The 19,614-nt window shown below is 34.4% G+C and overlaps 1 protein-coding gene across 1 annotated transcript; it reads left to right on the plus strand.

The window, feature by feature from the left end:
* The first annotated feature begins 2,546 nt into the window (after window positions 1-2,546).
* LOC122525765 (fatty acyl-CoA reductase wat-like) lies at window positions 2,547-5,074 on the plus strand. Its single transcript, XM_043648691.1, has 6 exons — window positions 2,547-2,576; window positions 2,720-2,893; window positions 3,815-3,960; window positions 4,031-4,088; window positions 4,158-4,333; window positions 4,813-5,074. The coding sequence occupies exons 1-6, from the start codon at window positions 2,547-2,549 to the stop codon at window positions 5,072-5,074; spliced, it is 846 nt and encodes a 281-aa protein (XP_043504626.1).
* Window positions 5,075-19,614: the final 14,540 nt, after the last annotated feature.

Genomic DNA, 19,614 nt, shown 5'->3' on the forward strand with positions numbered 1-19,614 from the left:
CTTAAAATTAGTTTGGACGTTTAAGAACACATACCTATTAATATTATTGATTTCCATTGGTAAAATATAGTTTTTTTAAGTTGAAAATATCCAAATTTGAGCTAAGTAAGCGTCTTTTGCGGGAATATTAGTTTACTTCTTTAATATAAAGAATCTGCTGCTGAGGCGCATCGATTGCTCGTAAAAGCATATGATGAGACTGCTTTAAGTGAGAGAACGTGTCGTGAGTGGTTTCAAAAGCTTAAAAACGGTGATTTCGACGTAGAAGACAAAGATCGCAGTGGAAGGCCAAAAATTTACGAGGATGCAGAATTGGAGGAAATATTGGAGGAAGATTCATCTCAAACACAAAAAGAACTTGCTGTAACATTAGAAGTCACTCAGCAAACAGTCTCACATCGTTTAAAATCATAGGAATGATTAATAAACAAGGAAATTGGGTTCCGTACGAATTAAAGACGAGAGATATTGAACGCCGATTATGCTTAAGTGAAATACTGCTTGCTAGACATAAAAAAAAGGGTTTTTTACATCGTATCATCACTGGTGACGAGAAATGGATACAAACTGATAATCCAAAAAGAAGAGAATCATGATGATTACCAAGCCATGCGTCAACATCAACAGCAAAACCGAATATTCACGGAAAAAAACTCATGCTGTGTATTTGGTGGGATCAGCTGGGTGTAGTGTATTAGGAGTTGCTTAATCCGAGCGAAACAATCACCGGAGCCGTCTATCGAACACAATAATGAGATTAAGCCGAACTCTGATGGAAAAACGCCCTCAATACTATTCTAGACACGAAAAAATTATTCTCCTGCATGACAATGCTCGTCCACATGTAGCGGCTCCCGTGAAAAAGTATTAGGAAACACTTGATTGGGAAGTGTTACCCCACCCCGTATTCACCAGACATTGCACCTTCCGATTATCACCTATTTCGGTTCATGGCAAATGCTCTGTCGGAGCAGCGGTTCAAATCATATGAAGATACTAAAAATTGGGTTTATTCGTGGATAGCCTCAAAAGACAAGGAGTTCTTCCGACGTGGGATCCGAATGTTGCCTGAGAGATGGGAAAAAGTCATTACAAGTGATGGAAAGTATTTTGAATAACCTTAAAATTACTATTTTCTAGAATAAATACTTAATTTTTAATAAAAAACGGCTGAAACTTATTTGTACACATAATACTTTTTAATTTTCTTAGTTTATTTTTTAATTAATATTAATATTATTACATTATTAGTATTATTATTAATAATTTTTTTTTACATAGAATATAGTTGATAAAGAAACCTGTTCCTTTTCCCTGCTTGATGATCGATAATATTTTCTAATGGAAGAAGATTATTTTTCTTTTACTATTATATTTTTTTTCTCATTTATTTATTGAAGGTATTTAATTTTATATAATATATATATAAGACTATTTATTGTGTAGGTCGAATGTATTTAAAAAAAAATTGTGTTTCTGTTACGAGAAGATTTAAACTTTTATTTTAAAACTTATGTTACTAATATACATTTCTTACCTGTAACGAGAAGAAACGACATTTAGTGTTCGTTATAAACCGTATCGTTCCTACTGCTCAAGTAAACGCTCGCGACTGATCTCGCAACTCTTATCTATTCCCCCTCTCTTTTACTTCAGCTGACTTGTATGTCAGGTACGTACCGACGATTTCGACTAACGCGGTAAATCAATTAAAGAATATTTCTTTACATATATATATATATATATTCTTTACATATATATTTATAGCGTGACCAGGTAAAAGGAGGTGGATTAAAAATATGAGTAGATAAGCTACTAATTATTCTTTTCTATTAAGTTAACTAAATAACTTCAAAAAAGAAAAGAAAAATATTTTCAATCGATTGATATATATATATATGAAAGAATAAAAATAATAACTTCAAAAATATAAAAATATAGATATCAGTCCACATTAAATGTAAGGGAGATATATCGAATTACTTTATGCGTCAACGGCGACTGCGCGGTTACAGCATTAGTTCTCGCTCGATCATTTAAGTAAAGCAGCGCTGAGTACGATTAGTATTTGGATGGGTGACCCACTTGAGAAAAAAAGGGGAAGAAGAAGAGAGACAACTCATGCCGTAAACTTAAAATCGTTTTGCCGCGCGTCGTAAATACCGACAAACTCCATGGTGTCGTTTTCCCAGACGCTCAGAACTAAATCACTCCCCGTTACATTTTCCTAACGCGCAAAGGAAGTATAACTTCAAAAAATCCAAATCGAACTTATTTTTAGTTGACACAAGATACGCATATCTTTTATATTTATACGTTTTTGAAAATAATCTTTATCCTCTGAAGCTAAATTATTCATACGTTTAATAGGTCCTTTTGCATTTTTTTACTCATTTATTTTTGTTTTAACGATAATTATTCTTTCTTTTCTCTCTTTGCTCTTTTTTTCTCTTTCCTTCTATATGTAAACTTATCTAATAGTATTTTATTTAATAAGAATATATTTTCTACAAAAATTGTTTCTATAAATGAAATGCTTTTTGTAGATGTCCAGAAATAACAACGATTTACTTGCTGTTAAGAGCAGAAAAACTGCAGGATCCGCAGACTAGATTCAAAGAATATTTTAATGATGTTATAAGTAAAGTTACGTAATTTGTACTAATTTTTATGTCAATAAAAATATCACAAATATTACCAGGTATATTTAAATTTTCAGATTTTTGATAGATTGAAGAAAGAACAAAAAAATGTAGAAAAAATAATTATTCTTATAGAAAGAGACACGAGTCAATTGAATTTAGGATTGTCAGAGAAAGACCGCGAACGTATTAAAGATACCGATTTAATTTTCCACAGTGCAGCATCCGTGCGTTTTATGGATAATATTCGTGTAATAGTTAACCCTTTAACTTACAAAGACGCCTCAGAGGCGTCATAAGGTTATCGGACCAAAAACGAATAAGACGCCTCAGAGGCGTCGCAAGGTTATTTGACCAAAAACGAATAAGACGCCTCAGAGGCGTCGCAAGGTTTTGGGACCAAAAACGAATAAGACGCCTCAGAGGCGTCGTAAGTCTACCGGGCGAAAAAAACAAAACATTTCAGAATATTGTTTGGGCGGCCGTTCCAAATATGAAATTAAGAATATTTTCGTAACTCTAGTTTTACACTTTCTTACTCTGATATTCTTACTCTCTACCTTGATTCTTTTCCCTCTTCACCCTTATACTCTGTTACTGTGTAATAAAGGTAAAAATTTTTATTTGAAGCTTACATAAAGTGAAGAATATTTGTCGGATCGATTTGAAATTTTCAGAGAATATACTTAAATATATGTACATTCCGAAAATGAAAAAAACAAAAATCGATTTTTTTTAAATTCTAACTGCGTATAATCCCTTAAAATAAAAATGTTATTAATAATGGATTATTCAATTTGCAACAATAAGTCTTTTTTTGTTTAATAACCAACTAACCGTAATTATTTATCAAACATCTTGCAAAGTTAATTGTACCGCGCACGTGTATATAAAAATCATAGGAAGTTTGAGATTAGTACAGTTTCGAGCGCTGAGCCAAGCTTGTGTTTATGTCGCTGCGCGCGACCGACTGGTGTCGCTTTAGGCCCGCACAGTTGGAAATTCGATCGTAAGGGAAAGGGTTAATACGAATATTAGAGGAACAAGGGATCTCCTCTTGCTCGCACAGGAGATGGCAAGCTTGAGTTTACTGTTTTCCTGATTAATTATTTAAAGATTGGATTTATATAAAAAATAAACTGTTCTTATTTTGTAATAAATTTTTTCTTTAGGCCTTTGTTTATGTATCAACGGCATATTCCTACTGCGTATATAGTAAAATTGAAGAAAAATTCTATAAGCCACCTATAAAGACAGAAGACATAATTAAATTGACAGAGATTCTGAAAGAAGATCAATTAGATTTAATAACACCAAAGTAATAAAACGAGAATACTATTGCTTTTTTTTTAGAGCTAAGTCGATTAGCAAATTCGTTTATTTCATAGGCTACTTGGAAATTGGCCCAACACCTATGCATATTCGAATGCAATCTGTGAAGACACTGTACAGCAGTATTTTAATGGAATTCCTGCTTGAATCGTTTGGCTATTTATTTTTGTCGTAACGGAAAAGGAACCAATCGCCGGTTGGATAAACAATCTGTATAGAATAACAGGTATTGCTGTAAGAAGTGCGACTGGTGTTTTACACACGCTATATTGTAATGAAAACTTTATTTGCGACATAATTCCCGCTGACTATGTTGTCAACAACATTATTGCTGTCGCATGGGACGTTGCTCAAAAACAGTAAGTTTTTCTTCTTTTCTGAAAAGTCTCTAAAATTTACTTTTCGTTACACTTTTAAAATAATAATTAGAGTGAATAAGAAAGAACTTTTATCGTAGGTACATACCACAGATTATTAATCTCTCTAACTGAAAAGTCAAATATTTGCCTGGTAACGAAGAGATTCCAATTTATAATGTTGTTTCCTGAGTTCAAAAATCAATTGCGTGGGGTATTAAGGAAAATATATAAAAAATTATTGGTTTAATGTTCGAACGAAAAAAGTTTTATGGTATTACTTCCTATGGTCTAACCATAATTATTCTTTTCATATTTTTTGACAATTTTTTTGCACTTGATACCAGCAATTATAGTAGACTCAATAGCTTATCTTAGTGGAAGCAAGCAAAGGTAATATCTGACAATATTTTAGATTAACAAACGATTTATTATTTGTCGATAAAAAAGAACATCATTAACTTTATTGTATATTTTTTTAGATTACTTAAAATCTACAGAAATATAGAAAAGTTTAAATATGTAATGAATTACTTTACATTTACCGAATGGGAATTCACAAACGATAACGTTTTGAAATTATGGGACAAGCTATCTGTAGTCGATAAACATAAATTCTTTTTTAATGTTTCTGATATTGATTGGGAATGTTTTTCTAATACTTATATTAAGGGAGTTCGAGTATATTTACTTAAAGATCCGATGGAGACGGTTGACGAATCAAGACCATTTTATAGAAGGTAACTTTTTGACAATTTCTTTTTTATAACAAATATAATTATTACCAATTTATTATTTATTCATTCTTCTCATTGTTTATTGTTTCCAAATTAACAATAGGTCATTATACGATAAAATGGTTGTTTTATGCCTTAATTCTTTGAATCTTCTTTTCGTTATTATATTTCCTTTTATCTTCTGTATTTTCTTTCTAATAATCTGTGAAAAACAACAATAAAGAGATCTTTAATAATTCGTTTTTATATAGAATACGTAGAATTTTTGAAGTTATACTTCTTTTAACGCGTTTGGGAAAATGTGATGAGAGTGAAAATTTTTTCACAGATATTTTACAAATTTTTACACATACATTTTACAAATATTTACATGGTAAATATCGACACCACGAAGTTTGTCGGTATTTACAATTCGCTGCAAAGCGATTTCAAATTTACGGCATAAAGTCGTCTTCTCTTCTTCTTTCGCTTTTTTTCTCAAGCGGGTCACCCATCCAAGTACTAATCGTACTCAGCGCTGCTTAACTTAAATGATCAAACGAGAACTAGTGCTTTTTTTTTATTTAAAACGTTTATTTGTTTCTTTTTAAGCCACGGAGTACAATATTGTTTGATTGGTTCATAATAATCAAAAGATAAAATAATAATTTTGTTGTTGTTGAGACATAAAGGCCGGTTACGCGGCTCGCAATGTCATGAACAGTAATGGTACACTTAGTGCTATACGGCTATCCGTGATCCTTATATATATATATTAGCGTTCACAAGGTTTACGTTTACGCGTTTGTTTCGTTTCTTTCATTCATCGAACAGAAAGGCTTCAAAACTGTTCGCTTGTACTATTTATTTTTACTTAACCTAACTTACTTATTTCTATATTTATATACACTATTTACAATTTTATTGTTGGTCTTTGAACTAGACTAGTCGATTCTTCTTATGGCACTTTTGTCCCTAGTTTGTATTGAAGTTCATTTATTCTGTCTTTTCCCTTCAATCGCTTAACCACCAGTATTTCTTTACATTCGGCCCATGCTGGTCCTTACGATCTTTCTTAGATAGCGTCATTTTGTATATCCAGCAGTTAGATTGATTCTTGCTGTCTAAGAATTGGTCATATCCAATTGTCGTTTTCCTCGCTTTTCTACTTATGTGGTATATTATGGGGACGTTATTATTGTCCTGGATGTATCCCATTTTATCTAGGTAGATGAATGCTTCGGGTGGTATATATCCCGTCATTAGCGTTTTCTTGAAGTAAAAGTCGTTTGGATATGTTATTGCTGGGATTAGACTATTGCCAGGTACCTTCCTCGTGTTGGCGAAATGATCTCTATTCAGTTTGAGAATATGCGTGTCTATTCTACTTGTTTTTGCTAAATCGTATAATTTTGAGTTGCTTATGTATTTTTGGTAGTTCGAGTCAGCTGTTCTATATTTTCCCAGGCAGGCACGTAGACATTTTGTTCGAATGACCTCATTTTTTCCATCGATGCCGCATTTTGGTTGAACCAAATCGGGCTTCTATATGTCAATATTGGGCGGATTATCGTCAGGTAGCAGTTAACTATAATTTTTGGGTTTAAGTGAGCATTATGCATTAGCCTCCCCAATTTCTGGAATCCTTTCTTTGCTTTCTCAAGTTTCTCATACATATGACATCTATAGGTTAAATGTGTATCTATGTACACTCCTAGGTATTTTACAATGATTTTGTGTGGTATTTTATCATCCGAGTCTTTCGCTTTTTTGATTCCAAAGCTCTTCTAATTTTTCTTCACATCTCGGTTCGCTTTGTCGAGTCGTTGTCTGAATAGTATCGTTTCGCATTTACTTGTGTTTATTTTCAGCTTCCAGGAATCGCAGTAGAATAATACTTCGTGAAAGGCTTTCTCTAATTGCTCTTGGATAATCGTTGCTTTTTTCCCTTTGTTATAGATGATCAAATCGTCGGCGAATGCTATTGCAGATTTAATATTGTTCGAGTTAAAATCAAAAAGTCTCAGTATGTCGCTGTTGTAGATGTTGAAGAGTATTGGTGAGTTAACTGTTCCTTGTTGAAGACCATTCTTCACTTCGAATTCAGTATTTGTTATCTCGTTACAATCGGTCGTCACGAAACTTTTTTCTTGTATCATGTTGTACGTTAATTTGATCAAATGGTCTGGAAATTTTTTCTTGATCATTTTGTATATAAGTCCGTCTGTCCATACTGTATCAAAGGCTTTCTCAAGATCTATTAAGCAAGCTCCCACGCATTCGTTATTATTGAGTGCCCAGCAGATGTCTGAGGTGAGTTTATTGACTGCGTGTAGATTAGAGTGTCTGTGTTTGAAACCAAATTGTCTTTCCGGTATGATATCGTTCTCGTTACAGAAATTAGTTAGTGCTCTATTAATTAAGGATTTCGAAAACTTTTCTTATGTTCGGTAATAAGTTGATAGGCCTTTAGCTCGATGGTTCCGTAGCGTCTTTTCTAGGTTTTGGTATTGCTACTACCTTTGCTTTTTTCCAGCTGTCCGGAAAATATTTGTCGTTCAGTGCGTTATTAAAGAGCACTCCGTATAGGTTAATCATATTTACCGGTAGGTTTTTCAGAGCGATGTTTGGTATGTTGTCTATACCTGCTGATTTTTTATTATTTAGCTTTCTGAATATTTTTATTAGTTCTCCCTTGTTGGTGAAGTAATTACAAGTTTCGTTCGAGGGTTTATCGGAATTGTTGTTCACCGAGAACTCTGTCACTGTAGTCTTATTGCGTTCTTCTTCGACAATTTCATTTTTGAGATTATTTACTGTCCTTTCAATCAGTCTACATAGACGTTCTTTACCCATCTCGCTATTTTGGGTATGAATATTTTCAAAATGTACCCCTATTACATTGAGCTTATCTTTCGGTTCAGCTATGATGTAGTTGTTCGATTGGTTCTTGCTTAATGTTTCTATATCGATGCTCGCTCTCTCCAGCAAGTCTGTATTATTTTCTGGTATCTGTAGATTCGCGATCACCGTTTTCCCACGTTGTCTAAATATCCGGTTTATTATTTAAAACATATTATCTGGATCGTTTTTTGGAATATCACGGATTTTCTTTTGCCAATATTTATTTATAGATATTGAGTATTCTTGTTTGAGTTGTTGTTTAACCTCCGATAATGTGTCTTTCAGCATTGTAAGTTCTGGATTATCATAATATTCGAACCTCCTGTACGCCCGATTTATTCTCGTTATGAGAAAGCTTTTTGTCTTCTGTATTTTTCTTATGCGTTCATTCGAGTATACTTCCATTGAGTCTCGGTGTTTTATTTTCGGTACCATTGAGTTTATTGCTTTTTTTATAGCCTCGTTCATCACTGCCAGATAACTGTTTATTTCGTTGTTCGATAGGTTTCTATCTCTGGGTATCTATATTCTGCAATAGTTATTTAGAATCTCCGAAATTTGTCCCAGTTGGTTTGTCTGTAGTTTAAAGAATGTGAAATGTCCTGCTCTTTTAGAGTAAAAAGAGTATCTTTTTCTTTGGAGATCGTCATCGATACCGCATTGTGGTCGCTATCATAGGGTAAACATCTCAAGTTTCCGTCTTTGTCGGTGTTGTGGAACTCTAATCTACAGTCCGCTATACAGATATCTATGTATGAGTTTCCTCTTGGAAATGAGGGGATATCAGTGCCCCTTAGACAAGCTTTATACTCTATGTCGTTCTCTTGCAGCCAATTGAAGAGAAATGTTCCTCTTGGATTGCATGTGTTATTTTTCCAGTGTTGGTGTTTCGCTTTCAAGTCACCTGCTATTACGTAGTAGTTATTCGATGCTTTCAGTTTCAGGTATCGGAATATTTTCGCGAATTCGAGATGGAATTCTTTTTTGTGGTTACCTGCTGCGTAAGCTGCAATTATGTATATCGAAACGCCATCGGTAAGATTGAGTTTTATCACAGTTTTTTCTATTATTTTCGAGTTCGTAAGTGCTTGCAGATTTATATTGGTATACTTGATGTTTCTCTTTATTGCTATAGTGCTACCCCCACCTTGAATGGAGTTTGGTCTATCTGTTCTTATGATGTCGTAGTTTTGGACTGATATTTAATGGATGCTATTAAGCTTGGTTTCACTTATGAGAATGATGTCGGGTTTATGTGTTTTCATAAATTTAAAAAAAGTTGCTCTTCTGTAGTTTTGTATGAGAGAGTTTACATTTATGCTGACTATGTTGAGTCTTTGCTGTCGGTTTTTTATTTTTTTATTAATATGCGTGTCCATTGTCATTTTGTTCGATGATATCAAAAAGAACGTCCATACGTTCTGAATTTTCGATGACTCTCTCTTTAAGCTTTTTAAATTACTTTTGGAAGACCTCTATGAGAGTCTTTTACCGTCTTCGGCTATTTCTGAAATCTTTTGTGTTTCTGTTATCGGTTAGTGGTTTTGGATAACGTTAGTGGCGAATGCTTCTCTGCGACCCACTCTGTTGTTTGTCGGGTTGCTTTTTACGACTTCAGAGTATCAGAAGTTAGGTCTCTCATAGTTATTTATTTGTATGATTTTATGTTGCCTTCTTTCTTGTTCTACTTGTCTCTTTTCTTTGATTTTGTTTAGCAATGCTAGTCCCTTCGGGTAGCCTTTGTACGATGCAGGGTGTCCATGATTGTTGCACACTACACAGAAGAGGATTTCTCTATTTATCTCTTTGTCTTTTTTGTTGATTTTACATTGACCTTGCTCGTGGTTCTCGTCACATTTGACGCATCGGTACCCCATGTTACAATTGGATGCCACATGCCCGAGTCTTTGGCATTTTTTGCATTGGATGATTTCGGTTTTTCGCAATTTTTCCCATCTTATGACTTGTTGGTTGACATATTTAATGCTACGCAATTTTGAGGATACGCAACCTGCCGATATCTGCACAATGAACATTGTAAGTTTCTTGTTTATTTTCAATGCATAAGCTGTTGCGAATCTCGATACTTTGGTGAATTCAAGGTCTTTAATATTCATTTCTTTTAGCTCATTAAGAAATTTTTCTGGTTCGAAGCTATTGTTCATTTCTTTAAGGATAAACGTTTGACTCTTTTTCAGTTTTTGGGGTGTATGTGAAATACCTTGTATTCGATTGGTCTAAGGCCGCCTTGACTTTATCGTAGTCTTCGTAACTGGATACGTTCACCATCAGTTTGTTTTCTCCATTGTCTCTCACATAGAATTCCTCGATTCTAAGCTCTTTCTTCAGAGCTGTCGTTATCGTTTTCGCGTTTTTTCCAACGATGTTTATCGGAGATAGTTTACATTTTTTTTCCGTAGTTCGTTATTGTGAGGTAAGCCGCGGTTGTTTTGGTGTATCGGTGTTTTGTTTTCTTACTTCGGTTTGTTGTTGTTTCGCTTCTACATCGTCCTTGGGAGTTACCGGAGCGAATCTGTTACTAAGCTTTATATTATCATTAAATGATTTTACGCTGCTCGATTCAGAAATTATATTTGAAGCCGGCGTGGAGCTTGTTCTTTTCTTTCCAGTTTTCTTCAATTTTTCGTTCTCGTTCTTTAATTCATCGTTCACTTTTTTCAGGTCTTCGATGGTCTCAGAAATATCGTCAATTTTTTTCTGTATTATTGAACGTCAAAGGTCAGTACTTTCTTCGTTTACACTCTGAGGTTTTTCTTTATCGATGTCTTCATATATTTTTTCCCCCTGTCTATTCCTCTTCTTGGGTATTTTAGGTTTCGGATTCAAGCGAGCGCGTTTTTTGGCCACTGTATTTCCCAGTGTTTCCATTTCAGTTTTATCACTGTCAATTTTACTACTATTTATATATACATCCGTTACTGCCGCCTCCTCTGTAGGAGGCTAGCATGTTAATCGAAAGTAATTATCCATGCTTAGATTAATATTTTCTTTGCTTTTTCTAATAATTTCTTTCTTATTATAACACTAGTCTATCCTGTTTTTTGCACTTACCGTGAAAATTCACGTCGGATTTAACTCACGTACGAACTCCGGCACGATCCACTCGCCTAGATGGTTCGAGGAGAAGTTCACTCACGTACGTGCTCCCGCGCGATCCACTCGCCTCGACGGTTCGAGGAGAAGTAACGAGAACTAGTGCTGTAACCACGCCATGGCCGTTGACGCGTAAAGTAATTCGATATATCTCCTTTATATTTAGTGCGGACAGGTATCTATATTTTGATATTTTTTCTTTTTTCTTATATATATATATATATATATATATATATATCTATATATATATATATATATATATATCATTAAACTAAAATATTTTTTTTTCTTTTTTTGTTAAATAATTAAATAATAATTAGTAGCTTAACTTCTCAAACTTCCAATCTTCCTCCATTTCCCCAGGTCACGCTAAATATATTTATAAAATTAAATAATACATAAAAAGATAAAAATCTAATAATAAAAAAAAATAATCAGCATACATTAGCGAATATTATCGATCAACAAGAGGCTGGAGGGGGAACACGTTTATTTATCAATTTATTCTATGTTAAAAGAAAATTATTAATAATAATAATAATAATAATAAAAAATAAAAAAAAAAAATAATAATAATATATTAAAATAATAATATAATATGTTTAGGAAATAAATAAAAATTAGATGAACGCCGAGCACTTTACAATTGCTGGTTTGAATTTTAAATAATTCCGTTAAAAATAGGTGGTCGAAAAGTGTTGCCGTACAAGAGGCGATTTAAAAAAATTTAGGATTATATTAATTCCGAGAGTAAACGTTAAGTAATTATAATAATCACTTGAGTGGTCAGAGAAACGGAACGAGATCGCAAGTAAGTATCTGAGAGTCCTTGAAGATAACGTAGTAACCGTTTGAGAATTTTAACTATAATAACTGCCGGGTAACGACTGCGGGAAAAACCGGCGTTACGCGAGGCGTCAAAAAAGGCGCTCGGGAACGACACGTGTTCCTAGTGCGACAAATGTAGGTTTGCGCCATTCTTTTTGTATGCTTATTACCAAAATAATAATAATAACATTAATTAAAAATAAACAAGAAATATTAAAAAGTAACAAGAAAAATTAATAATGATAATAATCAAAATTATTATTATTTTTTTTATTCTAGAAAAAATTTTTAAATCAGGCAAGTATTAACATTCCTTTAAAATATAAAGAAATAAGAATCTAAAATCGTTTATCCTGTAGTTAAACGGAAATATATTTCTTATATAAAAAACAATTAGAAGTCAAAGGTCATCGGATGCTGTGGAAAAGATTTCTTTTAAATGAAAGAACAATTAAAATGCTTATTACGAAAAAACATTTAATTTTCTAATTCAATGACATAAATAAATATTTAAGCATAATTTAACAGTGCGGGTTAACCAAGAAAATTTTAAATGAAAATCTCTCGAACTACAAAGAGTACTTGTGTTAAAATAGTTTTATCTTGTTTCTTTTATGAAATTTCCATTAACCAATAGTTATTCTTACTCTGTGAAAATCTTATAGGTTTCCTGGATAATACTAATGCAACCTTCTCCTTACCATCTAATTTAATTATTGGTAAAATCGAGAAAAAATTTTCAAGTCAAGCTAGTAACAAATTTTCTTTAGAATATAATGAAATAGGTATCTTGAATCGTTAACCCTATAGATCATACGGAAATATTTTTCCTATATAAAAAAAATTAGAAATCAAAATAAATCATAAGCCCTAGGAAAGATTTCTTTTATTTAAAAGTACAATGACAATGCTTCATACGTAAAAGCATTTATTTATCTCAGTTAATGACATAAATAAATATTTAAGCATAATTGAACAGTGCGGTTAAACCAAGAAAATTTCAAATAAATATCTCTTGAGTTACAAAGAGTAATTTTTTGAAGTAACTTTATCTTGTTTTCTTTATGAGATTTCCATTACTCAATAGTTATTCTTCTTTCTTTGAAAATCTCAATCGTATCCTGGATAATACTAATGCAACCTTCTTCTTACCATCTAATTTAATTATTGTTTAAATCTAGAATAAATTTTCAAATAAAGATAGTATAAAAATTCCTTTAAAATTTTTTTTTTATTATTATAATTATATGAATTTACAATCAATTCTCAGCGAGAATTTTGAGTAAAATAAGATAAAGTGATACATTGACATGAACTGTAAGTATAGAAAACATTTCAATGATTAGCGTAAATATATGTAACTTTACTAATAACGTCGTTAGATGTTAAGTGAATCTTATTGCAAGATCCGAAGGGTAGAATCTTTTCAACCTACGAGTTAGATTCGAGATTTCCAGCAAATTATTTGCTAGTGGATTCGGGTGTTTAGATAAACGAATGTTGTAGCGTTCGACGAAGTATGCAATTTCTTCTTTTACTGTAGGAATCCTTAGATCTTATTGATTCTTTCAATGCTTTTGTACCAGGGGGCATTGCAGATGCAACGCAGGATTTTTGATTGGATCTCTGTAAGATTTCTATATTTGAGTTACCAGCAGTACCCCAGAATTTGATTCCATAGGTCCATACTGGTTTTTGGATTGCTTTATAGATAGCAATCTTGCTCTCGAGACTTAACTTAGATTTCTTCCAATTAGCCAATACATATCTCTTACTTTTCCCTTCAACTAGTATGTTCTTGATTGGATATGTTGTTTCCCATGTCAATCTCTTATCCAGTATCATTCCCAAGTATTTAGTCGTATCTTTCATTGGAATTTCTGCCCCATTAATGGCCACTAGAGGACATGTGCGATTACGAAGTGTAAATGTGTTACATGCGCCGATTTACTTTCGTTTATATTGATGTGCTACTTTTGGCACCATCTTTCTAGAATATGTCGATGACGTTGTAAGATATCAGTCGCATTTTGATTATTGCTGTCAGATGCTAACAGAGCTGTATCGTCGGCAAATGTAGCTGTAGTGATCTCGTCAGAGGTTGGTATATCTGCTGTGTAGATTGCGTACAGTAAAGGCCCAACTACTGCAGAGTACAGAAAAATCAACAAAGAAATTTCCAGGGAAATGAGGAAACATAAAATAGAAAAAAAACAGAAAACATTGAGAACCTAATAGAAGAAAATAGAAGCTTGAAAGTTCTAAGAAAAAAAACAATGATGTGGAATAAGGACATACATAAAATCAAAAACAACAATGGGGACATAATAACGAACAGAAGAGACATAATAACAACTATCAAAACTTTTTACCAACAACTATACCACCAAACAATGAGTTAAACACCAATATCCCTAGATTGCTAAACTAAGGATCGGAAGACATTCCTGAGATAGATGAAGAAGAAATTATGGCAGCTCTAATGAGAATGAAAATAATAAAGATCCAGGCGAAGACGGTTTAGTAATAGAAAGCATAAAAAATGGTGGACAAAACATTACTAAAGCCCTAAAGATCCTATTTAACGAATATCAAATCGAAAGAATAACACCATCTCAATGGGAAAACGCTCGAATTATTATCTTACATAAAAAAGGAGATAATACAGATCTTGAAAATAATAGACCGATCAGCCTATTAAGTCACATCTACAAGTTATACACGAAGATTTTACCCACACGTTTAACAACGAACTCGAGTTTTTCCTTTCAGATGACCAGGCAGGATTTAGAACAAAATATGGAACAAACGACAACCTTCTCTCAATAAAAACTCTTATCGAACGGTGCATGGAATACAATAAGCCGCTGATGCTGATTTCGTAGATTTTAAAAAGGCATTCGACACAATAGACAAACAGATACTATTATAAGCACTTGCCGAATGCCGTATAGACCATCGATACTCTACAGCTATTAGATATATACAATACAGCAGCAGCAAATGTAAAACTATTCAACGAACAATACACAATAAATTTAAAATCGAGAGAGGACTGAGGCAGGGCGATGCGCTCTCCCCTAAACTATTTGTCACTTTGTTACAGAGCATGTTAAACAAAATAAATTGGGACAATATAGGAATTAACATTGACGGAGAGAAATTAAACCACCTATGCTTCACTGATGACATCGTCTTAATAATAGACAACATGTCAGAAGCACAGACTATGATGCAAAACCTTTATGAGGCGGCAGGAAGAGTAAGGCTAGAAATAAAGATTTCAAAAAACTCAATATATGACTAATCTGATTTTTAGTGATTCCATCAAAATTAACAACAATAACTTAGAACAAGTAGGTCTATACAAATACCTGGGACACGAGATAAGTATTGGAAGAGACAATCAAACACACGAAATAAAGCGTAGAATAGGTTCAACCTGGGCAGCTTATGGAAAATTAAGAATAGTTTTCCGATCTAATCTTCCAAGGTGTTTAAAAAGGAAGGTATTTAACCAGTGCGTTCTCCCAGTTTTAACATACGGCTCAGAAACATTAACATGACCAATAACAACATCCAGAAAATACAAGTCATGCAAGGTAAGATGGAGAGATCAATGCTTGGAATTACCCTCCGAGATAGAATCCCAATCAGAACCATCAGATACAACACAAGACTAAGAGATGCTGTTGAGACCATTCTGCGTATGAAGTGGAACTGGGCGGGTCATGTGGCCAGAGTAACCGATGGTCGATGGACGAAAAAAATATTACAGTGGAGACCAAGAGTGGGAGCATACAGAAACAGAGGATGTCTACCAGCCCGATGGAGTGACGACATAAGAAGACTCGCGGGAAACTGGATTCTAATAGCACAAGATCGGAAGGAGTGGCAAAATATAGAGAGGCTTTTGTCCAGCAGTGGACAGTATAGGCTGATGATGATGATGATGATGATGATATATATATATATGTAAAATATCGATCGATTAAAAATATGATTCTTTTCTTTTTTCTGTTTAATAAATACATTATATAATTAGTAGCTTTTCTTCTCATACTTAAAATCCTCCCCCTTTAAAGTATATTTATATATATTTAAATAAAATAAATAACTCTAATAATAAATAAGAAAAAAAAAAATAATAAAAAAATTATTCTTCTTATATTAGGAAAATTATCGATCAACAAGCAGGGAGGAGTAGAAAAGATTGCTTTATCAACTATAATATACTAAGTCATCTTTTATTAATTGAGCGAAATGTGAAAAATTTATTGTTTCTAATTTTTTTGTAATAAATAATTTCCTCTTTCATTTATATTTAAAAATTTAGAAATATGTAAAAGAATTTGAATGCAAATACAAAAGATTATTAAAAAACTTCCCCCACGAAGGATCGAACACTAACTAGCGGCACGACAAGCAAAAACGCTACTACTGACGCTAGCGCACCACTTGATAGACTGTTGATATAAAAATAATACAAATGTAAGAATTTATGTATAATGGTGATATATATTTAATGATAATAATAAGGTAGTATTTGTTAATAAATACTTAACAAGGTATAATGTTTTTAAGAGATAGAATAGTAAGTATCTATAATCTAATAATCTAATAATCTAATAATAAGTGTAACTCCCCACGTCCCGAAATCACCGCAAGGACACCCGAATCCGACTCGTCGTCGCCTATCGTAATCCTTTGCCGTTCCCCGTTGTCTTTCGTACCTCCCGTTACACTTATCACTCCTCAATTCTATTCAACTCTCAGAAAAACGCAACCCAGAACAGAACGCCCCGTCCTTCCCGTCGCCCACTTATATCCTACATCCCCTCCATCGTCTCCCGTTGTTTCTCGTCATCTCCCTGGAAACTTCCCGATCATTCCAAGCCACGCGCAAAGGCTTTTCCGCTATTTCACATTTTCGAGAACGTTCGGGAGACTTCGATGTAGCGATACAAAGGCGACAAGTCCGGACGATGTAACCTTAAACCTATAAACTAACATTCCTATCTAACGCTCTTGCTTTGTCTCGACCGGATGCATTCTTTCATTTCTTTCAATCACTTTCACACTCATACCATTCACACATTCGTATCTACACTTCTTAATAATACAAAACCCCACACTCGGCCGTTCTGACAGAATATATCTGTCCTCAGATATGCCACCAATCATACCACCACCATCAAAAATTTTTACATCTTTCCGAATCCATGGTTCGACAACAAAGTAACAACCAAGAATCTTCCTAGTGGTGGGGATAGCCCCACGGTCAATCTTATCCAACCAAGCTTTCCATTTATCAAAATTTCGCAGCACTTTCTCCGCGATATTACGTATTCCCTCGAAACAATAATCCCCCTTTCGCATGGTTGGTGTGAACGCACGACAATCTATAACTATCTTAAAATCTATTCCTAATAGATAAACTCTAAATTTTCGCAATGACTTAGTAATCGCAAATACCTCCAACTTATAACTAGAATATTTTTCTTCGGCCGGAGTGGTCTTTCCACTCGCACAATATATCGGGTGAAACATATCGTCGGTATTGTCACGCCGCATCAAGGTCGCCACGTATCCCCTACCAGACGCATTCGTATAAAGCTCTGTTTCGGCGTTCACCCTGTACAGTCGCAGTACCGGTTTATTACACAATATCTCTTTAATTTTCTTGAAGGATTCTTCCTCTTCACGCCCGAACTTAAATTCTATTTCTTTCCTCGGTAGATTAGACAACGGTCTCGCAATAACCGAATACCGTGGCACAAACTTTCGAAAATACCCCGTTGGTCCGAAAAAACTTAGCACGCCTCTGCGATTAGTATCTACCTCGTCCTTTTCTTTTGGCGATACCCTCTCGGACACGCGTACACCGGTTCTTCGTCTTTTAAAACAATATTCTTTTTTAAACCCGTTTCGCGGACTTCCTCTGGTCGATAATTCGTTATTAAAGTTTCTATTTTTCCCTTATGCCTTTCGTTTGCAACATGAGATAGATCCATTTCATTACGCTCGTTAATTACATCCATTTTCAAAATTTCGTGTACATCATCGTTCGTTACCGGACTTTTCTTCGTATCGCGGATGGAGACTTTATCCGCGTCAATTATTACGTTTACCTTTCTCAAAAAATCATTACCGATAAGCAAATCATAACCCAATAAGAAGTATCAGAAACTACATGCAACCTAATCGGATACACCATTCCATCAATAGTGACCGTTGCTTCTATTTCGCCATACGTACTAATTAAGTCAGAACACACGCCTTGAAATCGCAAAATTTCCTTACCCAATTTGGGTGCGCCGATCGTAAAATATTGGTTCGCTGTAATTAGACTAAGATCGCTACCCGTATCTATCAACGCTGTAACATTACTGTCTCCTAATTGCTCTTCTTTAACACACTTTTCGCCGGCTTCTGTACTCACACTACACACTTGCTTCGGCGTCTCCTGAGGCTTGATGTTCTTCTGACAATCTTTTGATACATGGCCGAATTCATCGCACTGATAGCATTTCACGCTCTTGGTCCTAAATGGACACTCTCGTCTCCGATGACCCGACTCTCCACAATTGTAACAGCTTCCACCGCCGGTCCTCGTAGATGATCCACGTGGTAGTTCCTCCGTTTCCTTGCTCTTATGCATCTTCGGCGTCTTCGATTTTTTCTGCAGCTCTTCTTTCATTGCCTCATAGAACGTAAACTTCTGTTTCAGCTCGCTAATCGTCGTTGCCCCGTATAAGATCATTTTATTAAACGGCTCATCTTCTATACCATTCACAATGTACTGTATTGTACTTGTCTTGTCCAGTCCTCCTTGAGCAGCAATTTCGCACATAGTGTAGATGTATTCCTGATAGGATTCTCCAGCTTTCTTCGTTCGTTTCCTAAGTAACTCGTGGACCTTATATGCACTTGTCACTTCCGCAAATTCGTTTAACAATGCCTTCTTAAGCTGTTTTTACGACTTACCACATTTCTCGTGTCGCACGAACGATCTCGCCGATCCTCGCAATAACCGTCTACAATATATAATTTTTCGAGTACTGTCCCATTGGCATACTTCTGCCATATCTTCGAAATCTCTCATCCAACGCTTAACACTAAGCGTATCGTCGCCACTAAATGTTTGGAGCGACTCTTCCACATCTTTGAAATCTGCATTGCCTTCGTAGAAATTTCATCCTCACTGCTTTCCGCTTCTTCCTCTTCGGAATCATCATCATCATCGTCATCATCGTTTTGCCGCAGCTTCTTTTCCCTAGCTGCTCGCAGGCGTTCCGCAAGTTCCTTCTTTTTACCTGTCGACCGTAAGCCCATCTCCTTCAATTTGGCCCTCAAGTCCAGATACCTCATTTCACTAATATCTGGTTCAGCCGCCCACAATTGTCGTATTTGCCAGATCTTCTTGAGATGACCTTTCTGACTCCATGATGAACTTACTCACTTTCACTGCCTTAGACTTATAGATACTCACAAGCTCGTTACTTCGACTCTATCCCGGCTGAGCCCCCAAAAATGTAAGAATTATGTATAATGGTGACATATATATTTAATGATAATAATAAGGTAGTATTTGTTAATAAATACTTAACAAGGTATAATGTTTTTAAGAGATAGAATAGTAAGTATCTATAATCTAATAATCTAATAATCTAATAATAAGTGTAACTCCCCACGTCCCGAAATCAACCGCAAGGAACACCC

Source organism: Polistes fuscatus, unplaced genomic scaffold (assembly GCF_010416935.1).
Source record: "Polistes fuscatus isolate 324 unplaced genomic scaffold, CU_Pfus_HIC Scaffold9, whole genome shotgun sequence".
Lineage (NCBI taxonomy): Eukaryota > Metazoa > Arthropoda > Insecta > Hymenoptera > Vespidae > Polistes > Polistes fuscatus.